This window comes from Macrobrachium rosenbergii, chromosome 12 (assembly GCF_040412425.1).
Source record: "Macrobrachium rosenbergii isolate ZJJX-2024 chromosome 12, ASM4041242v1, whole genome shotgun sequence".
Taxonomy (NCBI): Eukaryota; Metazoa; Arthropoda; class Malacostraca; order Decapoda; family Palaemonidae; genus Macrobrachium; species Macrobrachium rosenbergii.
In genome coordinates, this window is record NC_089752.1 from 81,543,806 (window position 1) to 81,558,415 (window position 14,610).

Here is a 14,610-nt window from a genome sequence, read left to right on the forward strand (position 1 = left end):
AATGGTTACCAAGAGGTTCAGCTGCACCAGTGAAGTTCAAAGTGGCGAGATCTGCCCAGAAGGTTATGGCAACAGTGTTTTGGGACTCCAAAGGAGTGATTTTGATTGATTTCTTGAAGGACAAAAACAATCACCGGGAACTACTACAAAGGTGTTTTGCAAAAACTGAAGACTGCATTGGCTAAAAACGTTGAGAAAGTTGCACTGCAGAAATTTTGTTCCATCATGATAACGCTCCAGCACATTCATCAAGGGTTGCAAGAGAACTCCTACGGAAATTTAGGTGGGAAACTCTTCCACATCCTCCTTATAGTCCTGATCTTGCTCCTTCAGATTTTTTCCTGTTCCCAAAACTCAAGGAACACTTAAGAGGAGTCCGGTTTGAATCTTTGGATGCTGCTAAACATGCAGTTTCAACATGGTTTAATAGAAAGGCCCCAAATTTCTACAAAGAAGGGTTGCAGAGGTGGAAACAGCGCCTTGAAAAGTGTATAGAGTTAGATGGTAGATATGTAGAAAAATGATGTTTGAATTTCCTTAAATAAAGAGTATATTGAATTTTTCCTGGAACTTTTGACTTACCCTCGTACATATATATATAATATGAAGATAAATATTCATAAAACACTGTTTGAATATATATATATATATATATAATATACATATATATATATATATATGGTAAAATATATATATATATATATATAAGAGCATATATATACACCTATATATATATTTGTATATATATATTGTAACACATATATATCCATATTTACCCATATATAACATATACATAATTATATACATATATACAGGTATATAATATAAATATATGTTTTATATATATATATACATATTATATATATATTATATATATATAATGTATAATATATATATATATATATATATATATATATATATATATATATATATATATATATATATATATATATATATATATATATATATATATATATATATATATATATATATTTATATATTTGTATATATATACATACATATATATATATATTCAAATATATTCATAAAAATATATATATATATATATATATTCCAGGTTTACATATATATAACGCATCCGGCCGGATAAATATGGCTATATATGGCAGAATGGTCAATATTGGAGGGTATATATTGAAAAACTAATATAAATGCAGGATAAATTGTTTTCATATATATATATAGGAATAAAAGTATATATTTTTATATATACATATATATATAGATACGCATCTGATATATATACACAAGAAATATATATCCAAGACATAGAATGGTCAATATTTGGATATTTTCATATATATAAACTCAATATAAATGCAGGAAGATTGTATATCAAGAGCCAGTAGGAAATAATGAAATAGCAGTACTTACCTAGCGCTTTTGTGTATTTTTAATACACCTCATCACGGTACGGTATAAGAATGAAAAATGCTTCAAAATTTCAAATGGTAAACATAAAATGATGAAAAGTTTAATACAGAACAGCCAAAAATTAATTTAAATGGATAAATGTTGTTTTCAACTACTAAAGTCTATTAAGAATAGTCACTAACGATTTCTCAACAATATTTTCGCCAAGCCAGTTATCTAGAAATATGTTGTCCAAAACTAAGAATTAAATTTGGAGGCTTTTTGACATGTTTTATTATAAATGCTAGATTCTATTGTTTCTTTTAATAATATCCTACAAAATAAAAAATTAAGGTTTTCCAGTTAACTGATTTTCAGAATTGTTCATATGTAGAAAGAGGACACTCATCGTCTTGAGATATGCATCCAAATATCTATGTTGATTTAATATTGATGCCAACAGTTTTGTTGACCAAAACTTTTATTAAATGCAGGAATTTGTTGTTTTCAACCTGTTTGCAATAAAATTAAGTTCTTTGATCAAAATTGTTCTTTGGATGACTGAGGTTACTAAAACAACATTAACATTAAAAATTTAAACATTTTTGGCAAAGAGAGAAACCTTTCAAAGGTCAAATTCAAGCAAATTACTGATTTTTAGTTTTATTTTCATATGACTAAAATTTTTATGAGCCTTTCTTAACTAACATTAAATAAAAATGTTGGGTAACCACAGCTATCTGAAAGCAATATCATAAATCTTTATAATTTCCTTGTAAAAATTCTGGACAATAATTCAATGCTCTTTCAAAACACTGAAGAAAATACAGAGAGTTTAACTTTCAAATAGTGATTGAGTAAAAGTGAATGTAAGAACATACATTTGCAGGTTTCCTTCAAAAAATTTTACATCTGTTGCCGTGTAAACAGTAAAATTTCTAAAATCCCATCAAAGAGGTGAAATGGAATCTTTTTTATTGCTCAAATGTGAATTTTATACAGGGAACTAGAGGGATTTAATCTAAATAAAAATCAGTTTACATCCTCCATGAATGGCCATACACAAAATATGTCATTGACATACCTAACCCAAAGAATATTCCCCGGTAAAATATTTGATAAAAGTTTCTTTTTGAAAAACTCCATTTACTGTAAATGTTGCTTAAAAGTGGCGACAAAGGGTTCCCCATCGCCATACCAAACTTCTGCTCATAGAAATTTCCATTAAAGGTAAATTTCCATTCCTTTATACACAGTTTTAGTAACTCTAAGATGGTGTCAGTTGGCAGAGAAAATTCATAGTTACCCAACTCATTGGCTAAAAAGTTATCAGATCGTCAACTGGAACTTTAATGAATAGTGAAATTACATAAAAACTAACCATTTTAAATTCATAATTAATGTTTCAGCTTCTGAGACTGTTTACAAAATCCAAATTATTTTTTACTGAAAACCCTGAAATTTTTCCCAAAAGAGGTGACAATTCACTGACAAGCCACTGATAAATGATAAGTTAATGACCACACAAACAGAACTAACAATAGGTCGTACAGGGTTAGTTTGTTCGTGAGTTTTAACCACTAACAATAGGTCATACAGGGTTATTTTGTTTGTGAGTTTTAACAAGTCCATTAAGGTAGGGCAGTGATGCACATACAATAAAAAAATTTCTTGATTAAATCATCTTTTCCCCTTAACAATGTTTTAAGTTTTTTTACTGAAGCTACTGTTAACTTTCCCTAGCGGATTGTGGTTCAGAACTGAATACTTTTCTTGGTCACTTAACAAAACTAACATCTTATTTACAGTGTCATCGTTATTTATTAACACAAGAGATTTTGATTTATCTGCTTTCGTAATGTGTAACGTTTCATCCTTTTTAAGGTTACTGTAGGCCTTTAAAAACCTTCCAAGAACATTAGAATAACACTTAAAAGAATATGCACCATAAACAATACCCTTAAAAATGTTGAAACCTTCAAAAGACAACGATCCCAATTTCCCTAAACTACAAAATGATTTGGCTATTCCTACCCAGTCCTTTTTCTTGTCACAAATCCTGAAGTTGATACCATAACCGAGAGCTGCTCTTGTTGCATCAAGTAGCACTTTATCCGACAGATAAAGTGCTAGATGAAGAAGTTCAAGCAAAGTTTTTCTTCCTTTTTTTCCCGGACACCTCGTAAAATTTATCGTGCCTTCCTTACCTCTAAAAGGTATACCTTTTCTACCAGCAACGATCGTGCCCAAGGACAGGAGCCACTCGAACAATTCTATGCTGGTATATAATATAGTCTGTCAAAGCTAACAGTTCATCCTCTCAGGTCCATATTACTTTCAGTGGGTTTTTAATATCCTTTTGCAGGCTGGGTGCCTGTTGCTGACTGAACTGATCCTCGATGGACTTGCCGGAATATACTGCACAACAGTCCTGAAAGTGAGAGGATATCTCATCTCACAGCATGGATAGACATATAAAAGGCCATACCTAACGTGCTTACTCCTGCTGCACTGACGGAAGCCTATTTGTGAACATTCTGCCACGACACGTTTCGTCAATTGTCAGGAAGGAAGTCATCAGGTTGCACCAGTTTCTCGTGAAGCACTCACAAACGTCTCTTGCCGCAGCAAACCTTTTGAATAGCCATCCATCTGCGGTGTCTTGTTTTTAGGTCCATCAAAGAAACAGTGGCATGGATGAAAGCAAATCTTTTAGCTGACATCACTGCACCAAATACTGAATGTCCAATTGAGTCATGAAACAGTACTATATGATAATCATGGGTATTTAGTCCGAGACAACCCATCGCATACAACAGACCACAAGAGTCAATCAATCTGATATGACTTCCTTTTTTTCCCTTAATTCCAACTGGCTCAACCTTTGCAGGATTTTTTCATCTGATTGTAGTACAACTGTATCAATTATATATAATATGTCATTCAAAACAAAGAATGGCCATGCCTTCAAAGGTGTGCACAAGAGCCTTTTCGCTGAGATTACCCCTAGTTGTTGGAATGTTTCCTGTTTGTTCATTCTCATTACTTGGAGGGATCTTATTTATCGAAGCTACTTTCTTGCCATCATCTGTGCAGTATATTCTTTTGTTTCAGCTGGTAGAGTGCACTCATCAAAGTCTCACTTGTCAAAACATTTGTCCAAAAGAACTCACATTTCTCTGATATTAACAGTTTTGTGTGTCTGCTCAGCATTCATCCATCTACTGTACTTCAGATGCGTTACTGTATCTTCATACTCGTCTGGCTCCTCCTCTCACTTTCGTACCCGGCACTTTGGCTGATGTTCTCACCTCCACCAGCAAGATTTTGCTCTTGTTCTTTCCCTGCTATTACCTCACATAAGTACTCCTCATCTGAATCCTCAAACACAGACTGCTGTCCATACTCAGAAAATACTGTCTCTGACATCTTTATTGGCCTACAATCTTCTTAGTAATTTTGAGTCTAGAGCTAATACGGTTACCATCAACCTATTGAGAAAAGAACAAAATCCTTATGATAGTTGACTATCAATTCAAGGAAATTCTATCTACATTTGAAGTTGTTTACGTTACTCATCTTAGTTTCTTCCTGTTGTTGACCTCCGTTGTAAGTTTCAGTATGAACGATCACCACAGTAATACACAGACATGACCACACGCAGGCAAACACAAGCAAGCCTGCATATACCATATTTTACACACACACACACATACAAACACAGCCTATATGATTGTATATACTGTATATAATATTATGTATATATATAACTAAAAATTATATATATATATATATATATATATATATATATATATATATATATATATAAAAAAATATATATATTTATATATATGTATATCACTGCAAACAGTCAAGCGGCTGTCAGCAATCAGAGACAAAGACAAGAAGTCCAAAGTTCTTTATTTAGAAACTTCAAAATCCTTTGCACATCATCCCATGAAAAATTAAAAGAGCACAAAACTAAAGATAAAATAACACTTATTATATTTTTTTATTTTGTAAAAATTTTATAAAGTCAATAAAATAAAATAAAATAAATAACACTAAATATCATAAAATTCATCAAAAGGAAAAACACCTTTTAAACAGTAATAGAATATTAATTTAATGATTTTGTGTTTGAAAGATAAAATGTTATTCAAATTATAAAGGTGATTATATAAAATGACTCAAAAGTAGTAAAACTATTTTGTGGCTGGGTGAAATCGAAAACTGTGTTTTTTCAACATGAATTTTACATTTTGTAGCATGTGTAAAAATGCTAGAAAGTTCTGGATTGGATATCTCAGATGTTTGTTTAACTGGTCTTAATGAATAAACAAAGTAACGGACTTGACGGTGGAACTTATTATCACACTTGGGCAAAATTTATAGATAATGCTGGACTAGTAAAAAATCTTGCAATGAGTGTCCTTGGAGAAAAAAATAATAACCTATTTGGATTCAAGGAATCAAAATAGACCTGAATTGCTTTCTCTCCCAATTATAAGGACTTTGAAAATATTATCCTTTGGGTAAATTGAATAACAAATATGTTCAAACTTAGAACATTAAAGTCCATTTCAGAGGATCAGCTATATTTACAGCTGCCATTAATTATTTTCTGTGTACTGATGAATTTTGCCTGATACAAAACTTAGGTTTATTTTAATAATTTTTATTCTTCTTCAAGATGAAAATTGGACCAACTAGAAGTTCCATTTGAGAGCTCGCATGTACCAATGTTGTCTAGAATTTTCTCCAAAATAATAAAAACAAAAGCTAAAATGTCTGTTTGCAACAAGAAGCCTGAAATGGTATTACTTAGATGAACAGATCAGATCCCGCATGTTGATCATTCTGTCTGTCCTTTTCACTATCATCAAAAAAGATACACTATTTTTGTTGTTCAGTCTTCAATAGTAAATTTCTGATCCATTGGGATGTGTAATTAATAAAATCAAGAAATTGTGACTTGCCAGAGCAATCACTGAATAAAAAGTGTCAATAACACATCGCTTATATAATCAGGCTTATCTGCTTGTCATTTTTAAAAATTCTTCTTCAAATGACTACCGAAGTTTCAATGTCTTCAACCCATGTACTCCTGACCTGCAAGTGAGATTATTAAAAAAAAAACTGGCCCTGCAAGCTCAATTAAGCATTTAAAAGCTGTCTGTTTCAAAAATTTTCCATGAAATAATCATTTTCATCAAAGATTTTGTCAAGAATTTTCAATATTTTCTGAGTATCAAAAATTTCAACAAGGCTTCAACGCCAAAACTTGTCTAAAGAGTTACAATCCAACTGACATTTTAGCTGTGAAATTGTACCCATTGTTTATTCAATTTGAATCACAAGATGTCTTGACCAACATATGTTGGTTCCAGTAAATTAGTTGCAAGTCCGATTACAGCCACTTAGACTCAGTTATCTAAGGTTCCCTGATATCCAATCCAGAACTTTCAAGCATTCCAAGCATATACAAAATGTAAAATTCATGTTGAAAATAAATTATCGTATCATAATGTGCTACATCTTTCACTGCCTTTTAACTACCCTTGAGTTTTATTTATATATCCCTAATGATTATAGTATATAATGATTATTTTGTACTACCCAGTTGTTAGTATACATTTCTTTTGGCCATTCTTCCTGAATGCAAACTGTAATGTAGTAATTTTTCTTCACAAACTATGAATTTTAAATATTTATATTATTTATTTTATTTTATTTTATTGACTTTATAAAATAATACTGTTATATAAGAACTAAAATTTTAATTTAGTTTTATTTCAGATAATAATTGAAAACTGATACATTGCTATATTGCACTTAAACGTTTCTAAATAAAGAATAATGATAAAAATGTCTTATGGATCTCCTGATTGTGTATATAAATATATAATATAATATATATATATTTATATATATATATATTATATAATGGCTATATATATGGGGGAGTGAAGAGGGCAGACAGCGTGCTGCTGTATTGCACGTATTTATATTCATCCCAGTACACCTATTGCACTTCATTCCTGGAATATTGATAATAATAGTAATAACACAAAATCATGTTATGCAAAATGAAAGCCTACTATAAAATAACAAATAGTTGATTTGTCTAAATAAAGTGCATTGTAACAATGTCATAAAATCTGCTTACGTGTTTTGCCTTGTACAGATTTACAAGTTATTAGTGATTTTCTGAAAATTCTTCACCTGGAGACTGTATGTCTGTAATAACATTTAACAATGATAGAAGATTTTTCATATTTTACAGCTTAACAATTTCATAAATTATTCGGATTTCTACTGAGCCAAATCTCAGATTTAGAATATGAAGTGAATCCATTATTAATATGCAACAGAATAGGCCTATACTGTATACTAATGTACATAAATTTCCAAAAGGATTTGCTATCACAACAATTAAGATTGTTACAAATAAAAATTCAAATATATTTTGTGAAAATTATGTAGCAGAATAGTGTAACCCCTCTCTTTCTCTCTCTCTATATGTGTGTATGGTGAAGTTGCTACACCTAAGTCCTTTTTCTCTCCCCATTCATGACAACCAGTTACTCACAATGGCCGAGTGGGCCGCGACGCCAGCCAACAGACAACCCATGAAAAAAACCAGGCTCTGCCAGGGACACTTGGCGTTTGTGTAGTGTATGTGTTGTTTTCCTTAGTCATCCAGATTTTGTATTTATGTTTTTCTACGAGGTTTCATCTCCATTATCGGCAGGATTGTACTATACCTATGCTACTTCCGCCTTTGACTCGCCATTCTTTTGCAGTGTTACAAATCAGGCATGGATTTACAAGTCAGTTAATATGTTGGCGTGTAAGAGTATAAAACACGACACCCACAAAATCTGGGATATTGAAAGGAATGACAGCAAGTGCAATCTTTTGTCTTTGCTATTCAATCACCAGTAGCTATATAGGCGATCACTGTCTCCCTGACAAAATTCTTTGAACTCCCATTTAGTCCTGAAATGAGGTCATGCTCTAGGTCTATCTGCTTTAATATAATTACATATATATATATATATATATATATATATATATATATATACACACATAGGCATATACTGTATATATATATATATATATATATATATATATATATATATATATATATATATATATATATTTGGTAGATGTAAATGCTTCTTTAAAACATTGATATTACTGTCCTAATATGCTTAGATTAACATAGTCATCTAACATTCTAGTAATATATATATATATATATATATGTGAAATGTATATGTAAAATATCCGGTATATCTTTACTGTAAGCTGTAGACCTATCTTTGCTCTAGTAATTCTATAATATATATTAATATATATATAGTCCATGTCATATATATATATATATATATATATATATATATATATATATATATATATATATATATATATTCTATATATATATATATATAAAATGTTGATACACCTTCCGCATGACCTCATTTCAGGACTAAATGTGTTTCAAGAGTTTTGTCATCCACTGACGATACTCAGCAACCGTGTCTGAATAGAGAAAGAAAAAAAAAAAAAAAAGACTGCATTTGCTGTCATGCTAAATACTGACAATTGCTCCATACCGTGTAGCCTACACCTATGCTTTATGTACACTCGGCAAGGAAAGTGAGGATACAGTTTTTTTAAATCTTCGGACATATATTGCTCAATAATGCGACATCTGGCAACTTTAGAAAGGGGAGGAGCTTCAATCTTATTGTGTTTTTTGTGCTTGACCTCCTATAACTTTCAATCATATTCTACGGTTCTGAAATCATTGATACTTAAATGCAGTGGTAAGCTTTACAGTATTCGTTCATGTTGTAATTTGCAGCGACAGTTCTGAGCAAAATAAACATTTTTCGACATAACCTACCAAGTAACCTCACACAAATGAATTTATGACATCACAATGAACAGAATGCCTGCACAATTGGAAACGCGATCTTCCATAATGAAATCAAGAGTTAAATTTGAGCAATGTCCAACGAAAAACGTGGGGAACAATAAAGGAACGAATGCAATGTTATGATGAGAGAGAGAGAGAGAGAGAGAGAGAGAGAGAGAGAGAGAGAGAGAGAGAGAGAGAGAGAGAGAGAGAGAGAGAGAGAGAGAGAGAGAGTTGCTGTTGTGTAAGCCTAGGCCTATATGTAGAGCTACTCATTTCATTATTTTTTTTTTTTTAGAGATTGAGCGATACTATACTTGTAAAGTATGTTTTAGCAATGGAGAGAGAGAGAGAGAGAGAGAGAGAGAGAGAGAGAGAGAGAGAGAGAGAGAGAGAGAGAGAGAGAGAGAGAGTTGCTATTGTGTAAGCCTAGGCCTATATGTAGAGCTACTCATTTCATTATTATTTTTTTTCTTTTAGAGACTGTGTTATACTATATTTGTATAGTATATTTTAGCAATGGAGAGAGAGAGAGAGAGAGAGAGAGAGAGAGAGAGAGAGAGAGAGAGAGAGAGAGAGAGAGAGAGACCATGGCAACGTCAAGAAACATCCAGTTACCTGTGTTTTCCCGCCGAAGCCCCCGCGCTGCCCCTCACATCATAGAGAATGCTCTTGCGGATTTAAATAGACTTGGTCAACCTACCCTAGCTGTCACATCATTTACTGCCATTAATTCCAGCTGACTTTTAACACCATGAAATACAAACATGAATGTGTAAAAATTAAAGAAATTATCATTACCTCGTATGATGATGCAATAATAAGCCTGTTCATAACGGAAAATGAGTAAATATTGCCGTTTTGATGAACAGTACTACACCGAGATATCCACACACTATCTTTTAGATCTCTATGAACGAAGTCATCTGAGAAATTCTGATTACTTCGGACATGCATGGTGTTTTTAAGTATCTGGACGTTTTTGTTTTGCAGATTTAACATATAATTTGCATTGTATTTTCATATTCTAGAGTAAATTTACCGAGTTTATGCGTTTTCTGTAAGAAAAAAATTAAAATTCGATGAACGAAATCTAATGAAAACTGTATCCTCACTTTTCTTGCCGAGTGTACACTGGGGCATTGTTATTTATTAAATGTTTCATTGATATTTTCTTGTGTTGAGTAATCCTTTCTAATTAGTTTCGCTGAATTGAGTTTTAGAATACGGTTCTGAATATTAAATATTCTGCGCCAGGAAAGCACAGCATAGACCTACTTTTTCTATGGGTTTAGGTCTGGCGCTGTTCATTTATACAACTGTTATATTGTTGCTGACACTGAACTTCGGTAGAGTTCCTAGTGCCTACAGATAAACTTACAGGTAATCAATATTGCTATTTAGGGATTATATGTATATCACTAGATCAGGTAGTCCGTAGCACAGTGACCTAATCAGCCTACGGTGGGTAATCTTTGATCTGTGTTCATCTGCCCGAGTAAAACTAAGGCATACTTAATCTGCCCGAAGTCTGGTGGGTTTCAACAAAAGAGAGCACTTACGGCAACATAAATGAATAAATAAAACTATCTCCCTCAGCACTCGTTTTTTTTTTTATCTGCATAATGATATGAAACATCAGCGTGAAAAGACCTGCCCCTGTCACGCAAATTCCCTGATGGATAATTAGCCTCCATCTGGTCTCCAATAATCTGATTGCATAGATTTGGTCAAACAATTTGTTAATTTTCTTCTTTTATTTAAAAGGTTTTGTAAAATCCTTTTAGATTCAAATGAAATGTTCGGATCATGATTTTAGGGTATGGGTTCTCCATCTGCTTGGTGTAATACTGTAGTTTAGTTGTAGTGTGTGTCTGGCAGCATTGTAACAAATTTCTGTTCAAATCATTTCACCTCTTTATTGTTTCGTTCGACTTCTTATTTTGGTTCCATTCAGGTATCACCATTTTAATATGATACACAAAAGCTAGATAAATGAAAACACTGATTACTTTCCCATAAAATAGCCTCTTCGTTGATGTACGCTCGACAAGGAAAGTTAGGATATAGTTTTTTTTAAATCTTTGGACATATATTGCCCAATAATGCAACATCTGCCAACTTTAGAAAGGGGAGGAGCTTCAGTAGGGTTGCCAACTCTGACAAATTTCAATAAAGGACAATAATTAGAAATGTAGCCATAATGACATTACACTAAAAATGTGTTCACAGTATGCTGATGTTCCGGGGATTATAAGCACAAATGAAACTATTTTAAATATATTGACACACCCATGATTAGCACTTTTTAAAATCACGTAACATTTGCTGCTTGTTGTTTTGCATTCTGCAAACAGGACAGAACTTTGAATCTTGCTGAAACTTTCTTGAATTAATAAAACTTCACCAAAGAAGTTATCCATGTCCAAATTAAACCTGACTTTCAACTTCAAATCTACAATTTCTGATATTTTGGGAAGGAATGTCTTAATAAAACTCAGATTTGATAACTTTCCAAATGTTGAATTTTCATCAGTCGATTCTTTTTTCCAAATATGTTATTGATGACCTAAGAAATAATCTAAAGTCTTCAGTTGCCTCTTGAGCTTCAGTAATATCTACATTTTTAAGAAGTTGGTGAACTTGATACCTAAAGAATTTTTCATCATATCGGGATTTTAACTTATTTAGAAATCGGCTAAAATAATGAAAACATCTGCTGCTGAAGTTTCGTTCTTCTTCAGTTCTTGAACGGCTGATTTAAATATCTCCATAACATGCTGCGAGAACAGCAAATAAATTTCAATAAGCTGAGAAATTTCTGTGGAATCATTATCTATTCTAAGAAGTTGAAGTAATTGTTTAGAGCAATCAGTCGGTCTGTTCAAGAAATAAAAACTTAAAGCTTTCCAAGAAAGTAAAAGTCTTTCAATGCATGGCTGCAGGGATAGCAGCCACCTACTGGGTACATGTCGAAGAATTTCATTAAATTCTGTATCTACAAACAAATAAAACTCTTTAAGAGTTTCGCGTCTTTTTGCTGACATTGACAAATGGCCATAAATTTTCAGGACAATATTTTCAATGTCCACATTCAAGTTTCCCAAAAGCAAATCTTGCTGAATTGTGTAATATGTGCGCACTGCAGTTAGCCTTAACAATACCATCATTCAATGTGCGAATGTTTGTATATAAAGAATGGTTTACTCCAAAATTGCAATTTGCGTTTCTGCACTAAAACAAGAATCTCTTCCAATCAAGTTGGAAATTATCCATTGTATTTTTCAAACAATTGAACATTCCATCTGCATTCTCGATAAAATCAATAATATAATTTCCCGTGCCATGTTCCATGCTGAAATACTGAACACATGCAGGGAACATTTTCCTGTTTTTTTATATTTGAAGCATCAGTTTGAAGTGCAAAAAATAGAGGAGGATCATGTTGTTTCAAATCATCCATAACCACTCCTAATGCCTTTTTACCTAGCACATTTGTAACAATTGCCTCGGATTTGGTTCGACCACAAGATACTTTTTTGCTGCAACTTTGAATCCTGGTTAAGTTTTGAATTTAATTTCAGGACACAATCCAGCGAGTTGTATGAATGATTGTGTTTAACTGCATGATATATTTGAGCTATTTCCGAAGCAACTACAATACCTTCTTCTTCTGAATTAGTTTTCACTCAAAATTATCAATTAGAGAACTGCAAGCTCAAGTTTTAATTCTCGTTTTGTGGTTATCCGAATTTGCATGTTGAGTTACTGCTAAAGCACCCATGTATCTAATTTTAAAATCACTTTGACAAATGTCACACTTTGCCTCTTGTGGATTACTAGTTTCTACCAACCATTCATATTCCTTTTTCCAGTCCTTGTTAAATGAGCACATGGGCTTTTTTTTCTTCACTGGGTGTTCCATGATCTGGCAACAGAAAACCATTAAACATTAATTGCTTTTTGATATATATTTTCAAAGTCAACATTTAATGAACTAAGCTAGTCAGCTAAGTAATACGATTTTCAATCGTATATATACTTGTAATAATTTGTTATTAATTGCCTGAAAATGATACATGTATAAGTAACACCATCGTAACCATATTCTTAACCAAGTAGCTAACCATACTTATTGTTGTATCACCAGCAACCTAATAGGTATCAATATACAGCTACAGTAAAATAACCGTCATGTAACCTTCCTTTACAGATACTAAGAGCACAGTAACTGAACAAGTCTGAAGTTCACAACCAGTGTTGTCAAATGACAATTATAAAAAGGAACAAAATTCCCCTCAAAAACTGAGCAAAAAAAAATAAATAACCTAAAAAAAACTCCTAAGAAAAGAGCTAAGTAAAAAATAGATAAAAAATAAATTAATATAAAATTATATCATAATAAATATATAATGCCATAAGATACAAAATACATATAAAAATATAACTATAACGGAATATTGCTTCCAACTCTGCAGTGGTGTCACATTTCTTAACTAACAAGTTAGTAAAAGACACCGTCTATTACGGGACTGCATTAATATTTTCTCATCTCTGTATGTTATACCAGCTGCCAACATTTTGCTGCACTAGCATACTTGCAATAGGCCTATTTACAGGTGCATCTGTATTATTCCTGGACCTGGTACAGTACACACTGTCTGGTACGGGACTGCATTAATATTTTCTTGTCTCTGCATGCTTCAGCCTACCAGCTGACAATATTTTGCTGCAATAGCACACTTGTAATATTTGCAGTGTGCTTTTGAATTATCACCCAGTATAGCTGGTACTTCACATATCCACATACTAAAAGCTTTTTCAGTAAGCCATTCTTTTCTAAATTTTGAATGTTTTCTTCCCCTTACTTATATTTTTAAGATATAATGTGCTTTAATTTCACAAAATACATTGCTTGCAAGGAGCTGACAATTTTATGAAAGAAAAATGAGATGAATTAACCTCCACGTTAGACATAATGACAACGACTACCACTACCATTGTCAAGTTTGTGCACAATTCTGCACATCACGTTGTCATCAATTTTGTCTACAGTGGTAATATGACAGAAATAAAGGACATTTGGCATCCTTTCTAAATGCAAAAAAGGGCAAGGACTGAATACCTAAATTAAAGGGCTGTCCTTTGAAATAAAGGATGGTTGGCAACCCTAAGCTTCAGTCTTATTGTGTTTGTTTTTTGCTTGGCCACCTCTAACTTTCAATCATATTCTACGATTCTGAAATCACTGATACTTAAATGCAGTAGTAAGCTTTACAGTATTCCTTCAAGTTGTAATTTGAAGCAAC

At 32.3% G+C, this 14,610-nt stretch overlaps 1 protein-coding gene across 4 annotated transcripts in view; it reads right to left on the bottom strand.

Moving 5' to 3' along the window:
* LOC136843737 (eukaryotic translation initiation factor 4 gamma 1-like) overlaps nucleotides 1-14,610 on the bottom strand; it is a 721,796-nt gene that overhangs the window by 584,786 nt on the left and 122,400 nt on the right. Inside the window, exon 1 of one of the 4 annotated variants that reach the window (XM_067112382.1) lies at nucleotides 13,156-13,177. The exons of the other annotated variants lie outside the window; for them this stretch is intronic. Within the exon in view, the coding sequence (XP_066968483.1) occupies nucleotides 13,156-13,162 (7 nt within the window). The 5' untranslated portion in view covers nucleotides 13,163-13,177. Of the gene's footprint in view, nucleotides 1-13,155; nucleotides 13,178-14,610 lie in introns of those variants that run through there. 4 annotated transcript variants of the gene reach the window in all.